The 16,862-nt window shown below is 42.3% G+C and overlaps 1 protein-coding gene across 1 annotated transcript in view; it reads left to right on the top strand.

Moving 5' to 3' along the window:
- Positions 1-16,862, top strand: part of LOC138605767 (membrane-associated guanylate kinase, WW and PDZ domain-containing protein 3) — a 196,444-nt gene that overhangs the window by 151,336 nt on the left and 28,246 nt on the right. Inside the window, exons 4-9 of the mRNA XM_069678197.1 lie at positions 732-938; positions 5,409-5,577; positions 9,532-9,611; positions 12,897-12,954; positions 13,291-13,368; positions 15,473-15,579. Of these exons, the coding sequence (XP_069534298.1) occupies positions 732-938; positions 5,409-5,577; positions 9,532-9,611; positions 12,897-12,954; positions 13,291-13,368; positions 15,473-15,579 (699 nt within the window). The remainder of the gene's footprint in view (positions 1-731; positions 939-5,408; positions 5,578-9,531; positions 9,612-12,896; positions 12,955-13,290; positions 13,369-15,472; positions 15,580-16,862) is intronic.

Below are 16,862 nucleotides of genomic sequence, written 5' to 3' on the forward strand. Positions count from 1 at the left end.
TGGGGTTAGCGCATGCGCGACGTACGGAGGCGGCGCGATTCAAGAAAGATCCGTATAGGCTGTACACACGGAAACGCCAGGGTGGCGTTAAGGGATTTATCCACTCTGGGAGGCGGTTTCAAAAATTAGCGTATATGGGCGTCTGAAACGCCGGTTCCGTGTGGACGAAACGACCATACGACAAAAAACTTAACTGGCCTTAGAGTCACCAATGAACCTAACGAGCATGTCATTAGACTGTGGGAGGAGAGAAACCATGCATGCACCGGGAGAACATGCAAACTCCACACAGAAAGGCCCCCATGTTTCACATACCAATTCTGTTACTGGACACAAACACACTTGAACACACCAAGACAGTTGTATAAGTTGGGTACAGTTGTCTTTTCTCCTATTTACTGCATACCTGCACACAGTAATCTTAAATAAATCTGAAGCATTTTCGGAATAAGCGAGTCCAGACTTTTCTGAAGTCACAAACGTTGGCTGTTTGACGGACAGGAGGTGTGCAGGAATCTTTCACTTTATAATTACTAGAGTTGCAGGGAATAGATATTTCATGTGCAGTATCTGCAGTCCCTCCCTGACACTCAGGCCTTTAGAAGATAACTACAGAGGGACTGTTTATACTTGTTTATTTCTGTTAAGCTGCACTGTAGCTTCCTTATTTTATCTCTTTGTGGTTGCTTTACCTTCCTCTTTCTGCCCCCTCCCATCCTCTTCTCTCTTAGGTAACTACTATGGCACCCCGAAGCCTCCAGCAGAGCCCAACCTGGTGCAGCCCGACCTGGTGGATCAGGTGCTGTTCGATGAAGACTACGGAGGGGAGCTGCCCAGGAAACGCACCACCTCGGTCAGCAAGATGGACAGGAAGGACAGCGCGGTCCCCGAGGAGGAGGACGACGATGAGAGGCCTCCGCTGGTCAATGGATTGCCTGGTCAGTAAATGTCAGAGCTCAGAATGTCTTGTTAAATAACGGAGATCCTGCTGTACTCTGTTTGTCCTTTGTTGTGGGATTGCCAGGTTAGGTCAATGTCACTGTCTCGGATGACATGAAGACTTTGGCTTGTTGCAGATTGTTTACAGTTTGATGGGCCCAAAGGGGGCTTGAGTACACAACAGTGCCGTGCAGATCTAAATCCATCACATAAAAGAGCATTAAAAGATTGTTTGGCTGCAGCAACATCAGAGGAAATCGACTATTTTCTAAAGCTCTCGAGCTGTCTGCTTCTCAGTCTCTTATGCAAGGTTGCAGTTGTCGAAGACCCTGGTCAAACAATGTTTACACACTTGTTGAAGGAAAGTATCAACCTGCAAAAACTCAAGAAAACTCAAGAACTGAATGTTTAACTTTAAACTCTAAGTGATATCTATCCATGCAGGTAGATTTTGCTTAATTATTCCTGGTTTATTTAGATATGTGCTTCTGTCTTTGATGTTTCACCAGCACATTACAGTGGAGGTGTGTAGAATTTGGTTTGTGTTTCCATCAGTGGAAACAGTCCAACAATTTTTACCTGCTCTGAAAGACAATCATGTAAAATCTACCAGAGGCTGATTAATGAGCTGCGTTAATGAGTTTCCCCCCCAAAAAAGGGACCCGAGTAAAGTCCCAAGATCATCCCCAACATTAATGATTGGATTTAGTCCATATTGAACCATTCATCCATCCATTATCTACACCGCTTATCCTGGTCAGGGTCACAGGGAGGGCTGGAGCCAATCCCAGCTGTTACACCCTGGACTGATCGCCAGTCAATCACAGGGCTGGCACACGCTCATGCTCACATTCACACCTACATGCAGTCTTAGAGTCAGCAATGAACCTCACGAGCATGACTGTGGGAGAACATGCAAACTCCACACAGAAAGGCCCCCTACGTCCGAACTAGGATTCAACTATGACATCGCTAACCACTGCACCACCGTGAGGCCCCACATTGAACACAGACCTAAATAGAGGCGAAACAACAACTCCAATTCTTTCCTCATTTGGCCATTTAGATATTGGTTCCACACGTCTTTAAGATGCATTGTCACAAAGGCCTGCAGCAAGGGTCCCTCTCTGACCCAACCAGACTTTTCATCAAAGTAAGTGCTCCGCCAGATTAGTTTTCAGGTCGGACATCGTTCACTGGGATCGAGGTTGTCGCATTAAGACCTCTTGCACACAACTTTAGAACAGTGCAGGAATTAAATGGCAGCATCAACAGGAACCTGGATAAGAGCTAAGAGGAGTCGCCCATCATTTGATAGTCAGTTTATGTATTTCATCCTTCCTGCCAAAATGCCTGACATTGTTCTTGCTTTTGATAAACTCTCAGAATCTCTTTTGGGTCTGAATACAGGAGATTTGGGCCCATTTACTGAATACCCCATTAACCCCTCCTGAAAATTGCAGGAGAGACGTGGTCTGGGAGCTTGGTGAGCAACGATGTCCGGCCCATTTCACCTGGTTATGTTAGGGGTTTATAGATCTAGTCCTAAACCGGCTGAACTGCTCTCTGATATACTTGTGCTGCCCTGATAATGTCCAACATGTTGGGATATTGGAGCACCAGTTGTTAAAGTGCTGCCCCGTGTACAGAGGCTCTGTCCTTGATGCAGGGACCTTTGGGCTTGACGCCGACCCTCGGCCCTTTGCTGCATGTCTTACCCACTCTGTCTTTCCACATTTCCGATTCTATCTGCTGTCTCATTGAAAAAGGCAAAAAGACAAAAAAGTCATCTTTAAAAACAACCAAAAAGATGTTGGATATTTAGGATCAAAAATCTGGATGATTGGATCAATCCTTCCGAAAGGGGACACCAAGGTGACGGAGCCACTGGCTCTGTTGGTAGACACTCGTTGCTATCTCTTGAGGCCGTCATTAGCTAGCATGCTACTGTTGACAAACATTAAAACTGACAGTTAAAATCTCACCTCCTATCCTCGCTGAAGAACAGAGTTGACTGTGTTTCCCCAATCATTTCCTCATCCATGCTTTGTGTTTTCCCCTCCAAACGATAGCGGGTTGTTGCACTTTGTCAGTCCCTGTTTTGTTTACACTTGCTTCCCCGTGAGGTCATGCGAGATCACGTGAGATCAGACGAGATGACATGAGGCGGTACGTTGCTCCCTCTGGCACACCTGATAATCCTATTGATATCCTGTAATGAGTGAAGTTTTATACCCAAAACGGTGAATCATTTATTGCAAAGAAATGTCAGCAGATTAGTTGCAGCGCTCAGTGAGCTCACTGTCAACATCTAATTATGAGAAAATATAATCAAAAATGTCTGCATGCCGAGATAAAGAGGTAAAAAAAAAGTGTTTTTATTGGGTCAACACAACGTTGAATACTGATCTGCTTCTTACCAACATTTAGTGACTAAACATGGCTCCGTTCAAAGTGGCAGTGTTCGTACCTGCATTCAAATTTGCTGCACACACTCTCAATAAATAATCCACCATGAATGCCTCTACATTACCTTCTGATAGACTGTCCCACAGGTCACCTTGACAAAGACTCATCCAGAGAGCCGGACACTGTGCGTGATCAATCAGGACAACTCCGCGGCTCTCTGAGGAACTAATCTGCCCTTAATGCCCACAAGGACAACAGGCCTGCAACAGAAATAGGTTACAAACTGCGCACATTACCCAGACTCTCCTAATAAGAGAACCGAAGTTAATGCTGAGGCAAGTCCAAGCTGAAAATGTGTCTTTTTTTTTCTTTTTATAGAGTGAAACATTGTTTTGACAGCCAAATCTCCAACACTGCTTGCTCAGCTGTACAAAGGATTCACTGAAATCCAAAGTCTGTTTACCCAACCGCTCTGTCATATTGAAATCAAACACAAACTGATGCCCAGACATCCAGGAGCTCTTTTTATGGAAGGAAACCGGTCACAAATGACTGCTCTGCTTCAGCCCACAGCTGTGGAGAGGAAGTCTCAGACCGGCCATAGATGGGCAGAATTATGGTCGGATGAAAAAAGAGGTTAATGGAAAATATGAGCAATAAGTCTCTACACTCTTCACTGCAGCTTTCCCCCATCTTTGCTCAGTCTACCCTTATCGTCCTCCCCCCCTCTCTCCCCCGCAGTCCCCCTGTAACCCTTCTGGGTCGTATGGTCGAGCAGGCTCTCACCCTGCTGTGAACTTAATGACCTCAGCTCTCCTCAGACGCTGCCTGCAGGCTGCTTCTCACAGAGTTTACATGCAACAGCACATACAGTATTTCACCACCACATATTCTCTGCATGTTTGGGCCTTTAAATATGAAGCACATTAAAGAGGAAGAAGAAGAACGTGTTTCTGCTGGGGGGTTTGTGGTTGGATTTTTAGCATTATATAGAGTAAGGGATAATGCACGATGAGGTGTCCATTATCAGGAATTATACCATGGTCTGGGTGAATACTTGATTCTGATTGGCTGCAGGTTTTCAATTTGTTGTATAAGCAGGACAACGTCCAATGAAGTGTCCATTATCCAAAGATGAGTTGTTTTGTTAAAAAACCACCACTTAAGCATGTACACGACAAAATCGACAAAGAAATAAGGGGTACGACTTTGTCCACAGGGGGCGCCAAAATCAACACAAACCGAACGTTCTTCACTGGAGCTTTAACTGAGTCCATAATGCCTGATTTTAGATGCAGGCTGAAACATAATTCAAAGTTTATTCCGAAAGGATACATAGCCATCTCATTGACTTTGGAGCGTAAACAGACAAAACTACATAGATGTCCATTGTCAGGAAGTAATTGACACCCTGCAGCCGAATCGAGTATTCACCCAGACCACGGTATAATACAGGTGGAAGCAATTACATCACTCAGAAATGCTTTTATGTTGTGTGAGTAACATCCTCTGGCATTTTCCTCAGTTGCTCCAAATAAAGAAGAAAAGGATGAAAAGCACTTGTGTTTCATCCCTTTATACCATCCTCAGAGGGAAGGCATGAAGTTCTAAGTGAATTAGGGCGGCCTTTGTTGTGTGTTTCGTATTCATTGTAGAACAATTTCAAATTAAAGGGGAAAATGTACAAATGCAAAAGAACTTATGTGAAGAGCAGCAGCGCAGTATTATCGTACAAAAACCGCCTTGGGGCTGGAATGGCCCTTTCTACTGTGAATCCCTGCCTCTATCATTGCAACCCACGGGGAAAGTACATTTACACACAGGCAGACGCACTAACACTGTGTGCACATGCAAATGCAAAACAGGCCTTTTGGCGTGCAAACACGCACACTCACACCATCGCTCACATGCAAATCCTCTGAGTGACATCGGCTCTCCCTCCGCTCGCCTGCAGCAGGAATAACAGGAGGGCAGAGGTGCTCCTGCAGGCTAACCTTCTGCTCCGTCTAACCTGTTCTTCTCATTAAATCCACCTTTCCACTCTCTCTCTCTCCATCCAGAGCACAAAGAGGGAGCAGACTGGAGGAAAGCGGTGCCCAGCTACACCCAGTCCAGCAGCACCATGGACTTCCGCACATGGAGCTCTCTTCCCCGCGATGACAGCCTGGAGCCTCTGCCCCTCAACTGGGAGATGGCTTACACTGAGACCGGCATGGTCTACTTCATAGAGTAAGTAGAAGACGCAAACACCACGGGCAGTGTTCGGTAACGATACTTTTAAAAGTAACACATTAGATTACTTTTACCAAAACTTAAACCCTGTTTGCAACTTGTTACACATGTGTGATATATTGTCAGGACTGCGTGCAGCCTGCTGTACCTCTACCTTTGAATGTATCGACTCTACCTTCATTGCATCGCCTCGTTTACGGCCCATAATCTGTAACTCTGCAGCCTACCTACAGGTATGACAGACACAGTATAACCTTTTTCAGCTCTTTATTATGTTAACAATCTGACAGTGAACTGGTCAGAGGCATACAGTATTGGGCACAGCTGTTTCCATGACAACAATACAACACAGGCTCTTAGTCTCACCAGTGTTGTGGAGCTGCGTTTAGCTGCAGATGCTTCTTCACATTTGAAGTCGAGCTCTTCACAGCTGACGAGCACTTATCCTCCACACACAGCTTACATTTCACCGTCATGTTGTTCTCGTCCCTTTCGCCCAAACATTCAAAATAATGTGAATATTTCCACAAAGTAAATGCTGTCGTCTCTGCCATCTCGCTAGCTGAGTTAGCTAGCTACGCATGCGCACTGACACAGTAGGTTTACCTTCAGCTGGTAGGCAGCTACCTGCCAAAAAGTAGGAGAGAAACAGAAACGGTGCATCTGGGATTTTCTTTTTTAGTGGCGACAAAAGGAAAAGAGAAATACAGACAATTTTTTTTCAGTAACAGATAACTTTTTATGAAAAAGTAACCAAATAACGGATTACTTTAATTGCAGAATTCATGCTTTACATTACTTGTTACAACATCAAAGTATCTGAGTACTCTAACGGATTACCTCCAACACTGACCACGTGTCATGTGACCATTGAGAGCTGAAACAGTTAGTCATCCGGCTATTTTATGAGTGTCAGCTGAAAGCGATTTATTTTGAGTGGTTAATCAGACAAAATTGCAGACATTTATAGGTCACATAGATTAAAACATGAGGATTTATAACGTTTTTGTATCTTATATTATTATTGTCTGAGTCCGTTTGGCTGTTTTAACTGTTCCAAACAAGCGGCTGATGAAAGAATGTACCAAAAAAACAAAAAGCAGGTAATAATAGTAATTACTACTTTATACATTTAGCATGTAAGTGCGCACATTTTAGTGATTCAGAACATATTTTGCTCTCTCAAGCTGTCGTTACCAAAATGTCAGACAGTAAATCTCACAGTCAGAAACATAATTAATATCCTGCCTGTGTATACTGTGTCTGTGGATTTTCAAACGTATGTAGCCTGAGAAAATGTCACATTCTGCTCACAGGGAAGGACGTGGACAGAAACACCTGAGCACTCATTTATCACCTGTTTATGACCAATGCAGTGTAAAGCAACATATGAATCGTTCCTTTATGGAACTGATAGGACTGCATCTGTTTTAGGGTGGCGCTGATTCGACTGTGTGATCATTTTTGAGGCTGCAGTTTGTGCTGTTAAACTGCAATTCTGCACAGAGGTTTTTCTGTTATTTAACCTACCCTGATTAAAACTGGGTAGACAAAATAATAATAACACACCTGTCTACACCAGCACAAACTAAAATTGAATAAATTCATAGAGTTGAATCAGCACCTCCAATATAATTCCAAATATTACCGAACACTGTAACCTTACTGAAGGAACGATGAACTGCAGTACTGTCGTACATTGGCTGTGCCTCAGTGGTAGAGTCGGTTGTCTCTCAATAGGAAGGTTGGCGATTCAATTCCTGGCTGCTACAGTCACATGTCGATGTGTCCTTGGGCAAGACACTGAACCCCAAATTGCTCCCATTGGCATAGCCATCGGGTATGACTGGGCATAGATACTGATAGGAGGTTGGCACTTTGGTCTTTGCCATCAGTGTGTGAAAGGGGGACTGTGACATGTAGTGTAAAGGGGCTTTGAGTGGTCTGAGGGCTAGAAAAGCACTACAGACCATTTACCATCCCATTTGTTAGAGCCATAGCATATTAGAGCCACCGTTTGAGGCCTTGAGTTCGGCATTTTAGTCGGCCATCTTTGGAACCAGAAGTGACCACATTTGGAAGAGAGGTTGGATACACATCGCTACATCTCTTTTCGGGTAGCAACTTGTCAATCACAGGAAGCCACGCCCCAAAGCATACCCGAACTTATCATCTATGTGACTCTGAAATCGACCATTATATACAAAAATAACCAGCATGCTTTTTCAAGATTTAAAACTAGTGATTGAGACCATAATCTCATTAGCAAAATACGTACTGAGGTAATTACACAAGTGAGAAGTAGGCTTATTTTCTGGTTGACTTAAATACAATCAGACTTCCTTTTGCAACCAGTTGCGTCGCCCTCTGCTGGCCGTAGCAGGTTTAAGGCACATCTGCTTTGGCTTCACTTATGAAACCAAGAGTCCACTTCTTATACACAGGCAATGATAAGTCTGCATCACTTTAAGCTGTGCATAATAAAAACGCTTAAACTGAGTATGAGATAGTTTACATCAGGCACTATTATATATATATTTCTCATTGCAAACAAATAACATCTAAGGATCTCAACAATTATTAGCTTCTAGTCACAGGAATTCAATGTGAAGCCAGAGCCTGGCAGTCTGTTTTCAAACCATATTTGCATCACATGAGTGAGCCACACCATTGGGTGAAAAGTTCCCTCATTACCATGAACACGACAGTCCTAATAAGCTGGCCTGCTGCCACGGAGACATATTAGTGCAACAAATGTGTGTTTGTTTGGAAAAGTCCCCAACAAATGCAAATTACTCCTGTTTGTTTAGGAAATTAGTGAGTGTAGTCGTGTATAAATTTAATTATATTTCTTGATGAGCTGTTGTTAAATATTAAGGGTTGTCAGTGGGAACCAGTGGGCTTGGGGTCTTTTCAGTTAAATTGATGCAGATAAGAAAAATAAGAAGATGAGGCTGCAGATAAACATGATATTAGCTTTAACAGGTGCAGCGCAGCCTGTGTGCTTAATGATGACGGCTGAAATTTAGGGCAGTTTATGTCTTTAGTGTTGTTCCTTACGTTAATGATGCCTTCTTACAGCTGCAGAGGGAGGTTAAAAATGACAGGGTTGGTTGTGGATCTGATGTAACGCAGCATTATGTCTTCTTTGTGTATAATGGAACACATCTAAATGTTTCTGTCAGCATCTAATCAGCACAACATTGTGCTTAGATTTGATTCTGTGTCTGTAATGATGGGTTTGTGACCTGCAAGTGCCTCATTTCTCATCACGGAATGATTAGAAAAATGGCTGCTCAGCGACAACACTTTAAATTGCAAAGGACAGGAAGCGTAAATTGAAGGGGAATTTGCACATAAAGAATGTTATAAACTCGAGTGACGAGAGTACAGATGATTTTAGGACTCGCATATGAAGATTTATTCCCGCTGCCGCTGTTATTTCAGTTGTTTCCTTTACATGTTAAGCTCTCACTCAACCAATCAATACTTTGATTGTAGCTCAATCCAGTAAACAAACGTTCCCTCAGAGGCCTGTATGTGTGTGTGTGTGTGGGTGTGTGTGGCTGCGTGCCAGGCCGTGTGTTTTATTCATATTTGGCTCTGAGCCTCTTGTCTCCGAAGATATCAGAGGACCATTGTGATTTTCCTCCTGATTACACACCCCAGTTGTTTAACACACGTGAGAATAGGCGAGTTTGTGTTTCACATTCAGAGGGTTTTTTTCTCTCGCTCTGAAAGGCCACCTAGCCATGAGCGTGATAATGTGACAGCTGAATGTAAACGGATGGATCAGGTGTTTGTCGATGGATCCGGTAACCCTTTGTACAGAGAGCGCATTACACCCGGGATAATGTCGTTGTAATGTCGCTGCACATCCTTTTGTGTGCGTCTCTGCTGGCACAGCTCTTTATTATTCGTATTAACCTTCTGTTTTTTGTTGCTCTGCAGTCACAACACCAAGACGACCACGTGGTTGGACCCCCGCCTGGCCAAGAAGGCGAAGCCCCCTGAGAAGTGTGAGGACGGAGGTATGTAGCTGCACTTAGCTGAGCTGCTCAAGCATCAGAGGTGGCAAATACACACATATTCTTCACTCAAGTCGAAGCACAGATACCTCTAAATGACATTTCTACAGACTGATTCAGTGCAACGCTGACTGAACTTCTCTTTATCATTAGATAGAGCTGCAACAATCAAACGATTAATCAATTACTCGGCCATTAGAAAATGTTTGGCCATCTATAATGATAATTGAATAATTGTCTCAGTCATTTTTTTAAGCACAAATGTCACACATTCACTGGTTCCAGCTATTTAAATGCCAGGATTTGCTGCTTTTCTTTGACATTTATGCCTGTGAATGAAGAGTCTTTGGGTTGTAGACTTGAAGTAGGAGTAAAAGAAGAAATTTGAAGATCTTACTTTGGGCTCTTGGCAATACCAGCTGTTGATCAAAGTTTACACCAAGTAAAGTCTGTCATGCGTGATACGCACCAGTAGATATGCCAAGGAATCCTCTTCTAAATTTTGGTTAAAGAGGGGGTATTATGCTGTTTCACATTTTAACACATATATATAATGTTATAATGTTGGAAGTCCAGACTAAACCTGGGTGATCTGTAGGTCAAAGTGTGTTGGAGTAATCCCCAGGCTTCTCAGCTCAGTCTGCAGGCTGCTGTGAACACCAGGTTTCACACAGTTTTTCTCTACACGCTGCCTCAGCAGGCTTCGGAGAGTTGGCCAATCAGAAGAAAGTGAGCTTGTAGGGGCGGGGTTTCTTAAAGGGACAGAGCTGACTGAGTCGTTTCAGGCAGAGTCTGTTTGAGGGCCTGCACAGAGCACCAGTGTGAGTGTGTTAACTGTAAACGCTAAGCTACTCCACAGGTATCACAGAGTGAAATATGATGCTTGAAATTTGCATAATACCTCCCCTTTAAAATTTGCCATGACGTTAGGAAGGAAGCCCTTAATTTACTTTGATGTAAATAATCTTTAATATTCTTTGAAGGCATTAAAGCTTATTTGTGTTAAATGTAGGACTAGCTAGTAAAGGTTGTCAAAAATAGATACTCAAGTAAAATACAGGTTCCTAAAAACGTATCATATGGTCACTACTGCACGTGTGTTTAAGGACATGCCTCTATTATGTATGCCCCACATTACTGATCCATCACTTTGCGCACTGATTAAAATATCTAGGGTAAAACATGACTGTGTAACTTCTTTGTGAAATGACATGTAACCGAAGAGTCACCCGAGGCATCACAGTCACGTGTCCTAATTTTTGGGAAATCTCGAGCTGCGGTTGAGGAATTCCAGACGTGCCTTTATATCCTCGGGATGCTAATGTGGACTTAAGTGCTGGCACAGACAGAGAGCAGCCTCCGCTGAAAGACTTGGGCCCTTCCAGCCCGGTTTTAATGGATTTTTACAGGCGGACAGAAAGCGAGTTGGTGTGTTGCTTCTGAAAAGCAAATCCAAAGCTTTCTCTAGCGTGAACAGCTCCCCTCCTCTCCCTCTATCTCTCTCTTCTTTCTCTCCGTCCGCCTGATATGTTCATCAGGGCGTGACGTACATCAGGCATTCCAGCCGGCCTGCTTGTTGAAACCTGGGAAATGTTCACTAAATTATTGTAGGATATTTTCATGGATGCTTTCTTTGGCTTAACGTCTCATCCAGGGAGGGAATACAGTGGTAACTATTGCGGTACCTCAGTGCTATGTTGAGTGGGTTACAAATCACAGCTGATTGTGTTACGCCTTAAAAATAGGGAGAAATAATCATGAGACTGATAATGTGATGTTTCCTCAGGACATCTATAGTTTAATTTATTTTTACAAACTTAAAAATGTATACATCAACACATGTACAGGAGTAGTGCACATCCTGTTTCAGTTACAGTACTATACACAGCATTCACCTGAAACATAAACCTCATTTCGTCTCACTCTACTGTCACTTTATGCAAAATACTGTCAAGTGCATGTAACATACTTCTCAGAGTTCTCACAGTTCAACATGTATTACAAGTTAGGTAAATGTGAATTTGCAGTCGATGCAAAATGCAGCTGCACTTGCCACAGCTACAAGGTTTCCTATGTGTCTGAGCAGGGGCTCCACTTGCGCCATAGACTGTATAAAAAGACCTCTCTATCGCCCCCTGCTGACTGGCTGCAGTATATGTCGTAAAGCCCGCCTCCTCCATGTTAACAGATGGGACATGAGTCAAACTATAAAATTAAAATATACGTCAAATACATTTTTCGCAAACATGGTTTCTGTCATTATAGTTAGTTCTTATCATGCTGATATATGACCAAGTGTTCATTTTTCTGACAAGTTTACTTTTAATTAGTTATTTGATGCCGTACAAATGGGGTGTGGCCTCATGATTGACAGCTCTGTTGACAAATCCGGCTCCTGCAGCCGATCTGTTCCGGATTAGAGTAGAGGAGGAACAGCGAGAGGAGACGCAACTAAAGCAATCACTAAAGTCATTGAAGTTTCATTATCTTTGAACATCTGCTTCAGACCAACACAAGAAGATGTTCTGCTGTTAAATAATGTTTTTAATGTTTTTTTCTGGTAATTTGAGTGTGTGTTTTGGTTAGCGGAAGTGGCTATGTCGGCTCCACTCGCCGATCTGTACTGCACAACTCAAATGACGTCACCAGTGAAAGATGTCAGCGGCTGTCACAAGGGCTATTTTGGCTCCAATTTCGAATTATGAGCATATGGAGACGCGTCGTCCTTCTATATATACAGTCATTGGCTTGCACACACACACGCACACACACACACACACAAACACACACACACACACAAATGTTAGCTAACTCTTAGCTAAACCTAACTTAAGCTAACTCAAAATGTTACTTAAACAGTCTCTCTACATGTTGGCAGGTTGTTACAGCCAAGTCACTGTGTTTAAAACAAAAATATACCTGAAAATGGGGAGAAATGAAGACAAGAGTGAATTTCTTTTATGTTTCCTGTGTGGAGACAGAAGCAATTAATCTCAGGATATCAGATTCAGACCACTTTGTAGATCACAGAGATAACTGTTTAAATTACAGATACAACTACGTAAAACAAAAGCCTTTATTTATCACAAGTTAATGTTTTACCATCATTACAGACCCTGAATTTACTGTACTTTTTAACCTGTAACAAGCTATTATCTTTAACTCGTCACAATATCCTATTATATATTGTGTATCTCTTCCTCGTCTGTCTTTCATTGTGTTAGTTTTATATGTCCTCCTTATTTGCATCTTTCCACAAAACAACCACACACTCTTTTCTCTTTGCAGAGTTACCTTACGGCTGGGAGGAGATCGACGATCCACAGTACGGCACATACTACGTTGAGTAAGTTTTATTGATTTATTGATATCTGTAATTTCCAACCACTTAAACAGCCATCATCAGTGCAAATTGTTTTTATCAGACTTCTTCCTCTCTGGTGCTCATAACATACAAACGCATTTCACCGGAGGGATCGGAGCACAAGTGCATATTACGCTGCTTAGTGTACATTAGCAGTGGACCGGCATGAATCAATACTGTCTAAAAATAAACAAATGGATGTGGCACAGCGCTCATTTTGTACATCTTGTATGAGGAGAGTTGTTGAGGACTCTGATAAGGATTTTCTCCTTGGTACCAGTGGGAGGCAAAATGAAGCTCTGCGGGGTAACATTGCAGTGACCTGTGTTTGAACACATCGCTGATTGTGCTCTTACAGCCTCCTGCCAGTAACAGTAACAAGTGTGTGCATAGAATGTGGGTCTGTATATGTATAAATCCCCCCATATTGTTTATATATTTATAGGTGTGCAAAATGTGATTTAGTTTGCCGCCCAAGCAGGAAATCAGTGACAGCAATTGTAACAGCAGTGGAGAAAAGTGGGGCGATTTTCAACTACAAAGCATGCAGGGGGAAAAATGGGGGCAGAAAGGGAGGTAGCAATGTGTTGTGATGGAAAGAAAATGGGAATGCACGCGTTGTTTTATGCTTAAACTGCAGAAATGATCCAACCTAGATAGAAATGACGTGATAGAGTAACTTGAACTATTTTGACAGGGAGAGTCAAATTACCATATTCACATGCCATCCATTCCTCTGACGTCATCCTCAGGCGAAGCTAAGAGTATTAATATTGTTTGACTGCTTTTTGCCGTTAGTAAGTTTCATAAAGATAGGAAATCAGATTATCTTTTTACTGCTTTCTGATTGATCAGCAACTTAACAGACAATGGGTAGTTAAAATCCGGAGGGAAAATTTGGGACATATTTCAGGCAGAACATATTTGAAAACCCATAAGCTCCGATCAGACAAGAGCTAATTTTAGCTTTCAACATCATTCCTAGCTAACACTAGCTAACTGTCCCATCATTTTGTGTTACACTATACAAATGGTAATGTCAGCATTTAGCTACTTCCTTGCCAACATTACAGCTGGGAATTAACGCCTTTTCTACCATGTTGTGTTAAATGATCAACTGGTAGCCTAATGTTAGGATTCAGCTAACTCCTAGCTGACATTACTTTTAGCTAGGAATTTACACCTTTCCTACACGCATAAGCTCCCATCAGACAAGAGCTAATTTTAGCTTTCAAAACCATTCCTAGCTAACATTCCTAGCTAAAATGTACGCCTTTCCTATAATTTTGTGTGATACAATTGGTAATATTAGCATTCAGCTACTTCCCACCTAATACTAGAGTTGGCTGGGAACACCTTTCCTTTAATAGTTTATTAAACTATCAACTGGTAATGTCAGCAGTCAGCTACTTCCTAGTTATTATTTCAGTTAGCTGGGAATTTATGCCTTTCCTAGCATATTGTGTTAACTATCAACTGCATGGTAATATTAGCATTCAGCTACTTCCTTGCTAACATTACAGTCAGCTGGGAATTTACACCTTTCCTATCATATTGTTTTAAACTATCAACTGGTAATGTTAGCATTAAGCTACTTTCTAGCTAATATTACAGTTAGCTGGGAATTTACACCTTTCCTATCATATTGTGTTACACTAAACAAAAGGTAATGTTAGCGTTTAGGTACTTCTTAGCTATCATTGCAGTTAGCTGGGAATTGATGCCTAGCATATTGTGTGAAGCTATCAAATTGTAATGTTAGCATTCAGCCACTCCCTAGCCAGAGCTAGGTAGGAAGGTAGGAAGTGGCTCAGTGCTTAAATTGGCTGGTTTTTGGATGGTAGCTAAAGAGTTACTTAACATGTTTAAACCTGAAATATGGCCCAATGTCCCTCCATAGTTTCCCTTGACAATGTCATTTTGCTGATCAATCTGGAAGCTGTTAAATTCAATGATTTGTCAAATTTGATAGATTTATATGACTTACTACCTGGAACGCAGCAGTATAACAGAGTGATGTCAGGTGAAAATGGCCGCCGTGTGTACATGGTATCTGGAACATAGATGGAGCTTTTAGCTGCCGGTGTTTAAGCTTGAAATGAGCTCAGTGTGAAACAATGGCTGTGGTTTTCATGCCAGAGGGACAACAGGCTGTTTACCTTGTTGTAGAGGAAGAGGATGTTGCTGGCAGTCAGGAGGTTCATTTCCTACAATATTAAATGGCTAAAAGCCATAGTAGTTTCCCCACATAAAGAAGAGGCAGGCCAGCCTTTATTGTATGTGTGCTGTGTGTATGAATGTATTTATAATGGCGCCACTATAGCTTCCCTCAATTAGAAAATCGTTTATAGGGAAGGTGCATACATAATTAATTGGAGAAAAATGGTGCAGTGAGCTCAATAAGTCAGAGAGGAGGTGTGTGTGTGTGTGTGTGTGTGTGTGCGTATGTGTGCGCGATTGTGAGTTTCTTCTCTTAAATCTTGGCCTGCTTATGTTGCAGCCACATCAACCAGAAAACCCAGTTTGAGAACCCGGTCCTGGAGGCAAAGAAGAAGCTGAGCCAGGAGACGGCTGCCATCCAACAAGCCGCAGCGGCACCTTCCCAAGGTAAAAGCAGCACCGCAGAACATGTCCTCCTCTTCAACTTCCTCTCAATTGTTAGGCAAAAAAAAAAAATATATAAATATTTATATAGGATTTTATAACTGTAGAGGGGTTGAGTTAAGGACACAGAATTAGATTGTGAAAAAATGAGAACCTGCAACTGCCACGTTGCTGCTCTATCACGAGGGAGAGTGACCTTTACAGGCTTTATGTGATATTGGACCCTGGCAGGTGGGTTTTGATGTCTCCCTCAGGTTTATAAGACACGTAAATACATTAAGAAGTCCTTAATTGTTGTATTGTTATGTATATTGTATATTGTATATAATTGTTGTATATGTTAACTTTGACAAGGCTTTGACTTCATCCTGATTGCTATTATCACTCATTTCAGATACATAAGTAGCCAGCGTATTAATTTTCCAGTTTCAGCAGATCTACTCTGAAAATGTCCATTGAAAGGAGTCAACTGACACCTGGCAGCCAATCAGAATTGCATATTCACCCAGACTATAGCTGTGTCACAATTCAGAGGCTGCATCCTTAAAAGGACGCGGTCAACTAAGGATGAGTCATTCGTACCCTGTGTAGACCGCTAAGGACAAACAGAGATAAGGCTGTCTGGTCCACACTGTTCCCGCCCTTATCCTTACGTCACAAAGCGTCGCTTCTGTCACCCAGCAACAGGTAATTAGCTATCTGGCTAACTAGCTAACATACATTATATCACATAACTTAACCCTTTTGTTTTTTAAACATTTGTATCGCCAGCTATTCGATTGAGGTGAAACCAAAAACTTTGACATTTAAAAGTATATTCCTCGGCTGCTTGAGAGTCCGCCATCTCGACTGATATGATATCATGATATGTTGGGCCATGAATTATGCACTCGATGGAAAAGGAGGCCGCATCTAAAGGAGCCTTTGAAATGGGACAGCCGTCAACGCGCCGCTGTGACACAATCGGCCTTCAAATGCGTCCTTCGTAGGATGCAGCCCCTAAATTGGGACACAGCTTACGTCTAACTAAAATTACCTCCACCTGCTTTCAGACTTAGGGCAGAGAGGCGTTGTGATTCATCTAAATAGGAAAAAATATTAATCTCTTTGTTGTTTTTCTTTGCTGCTAACTGTCTCATGCTGTGAAAATAGGAAGTATATCCCTTTTACCTGAGTCAGTTTGATGTGATAGATGTCTTTTCTTGGACTAAAAAGGAGAGAGAACGTTATGTTTTATACAAGGTCAGCTGAACGCGTCAACCTTCCAGTCGTAGTTACCTTAAATA

The sequence above is a fragment of the Semicossyphus pulcher genome, unplaced genomic scaffold, assembly GCF_022749685.1.
Source record: "Semicossyphus pulcher isolate SPU_LCO1_2020_fin unplaced genomic scaffold, fSemPul1.0.p SCAF_3, whole genome shotgun sequence".
Lineage (NCBI taxonomy): Eukaryota > Metazoa > Chordata > Actinopteri > Labriformes > Labridae > Semicossyphus > Semicossyphus pulcher.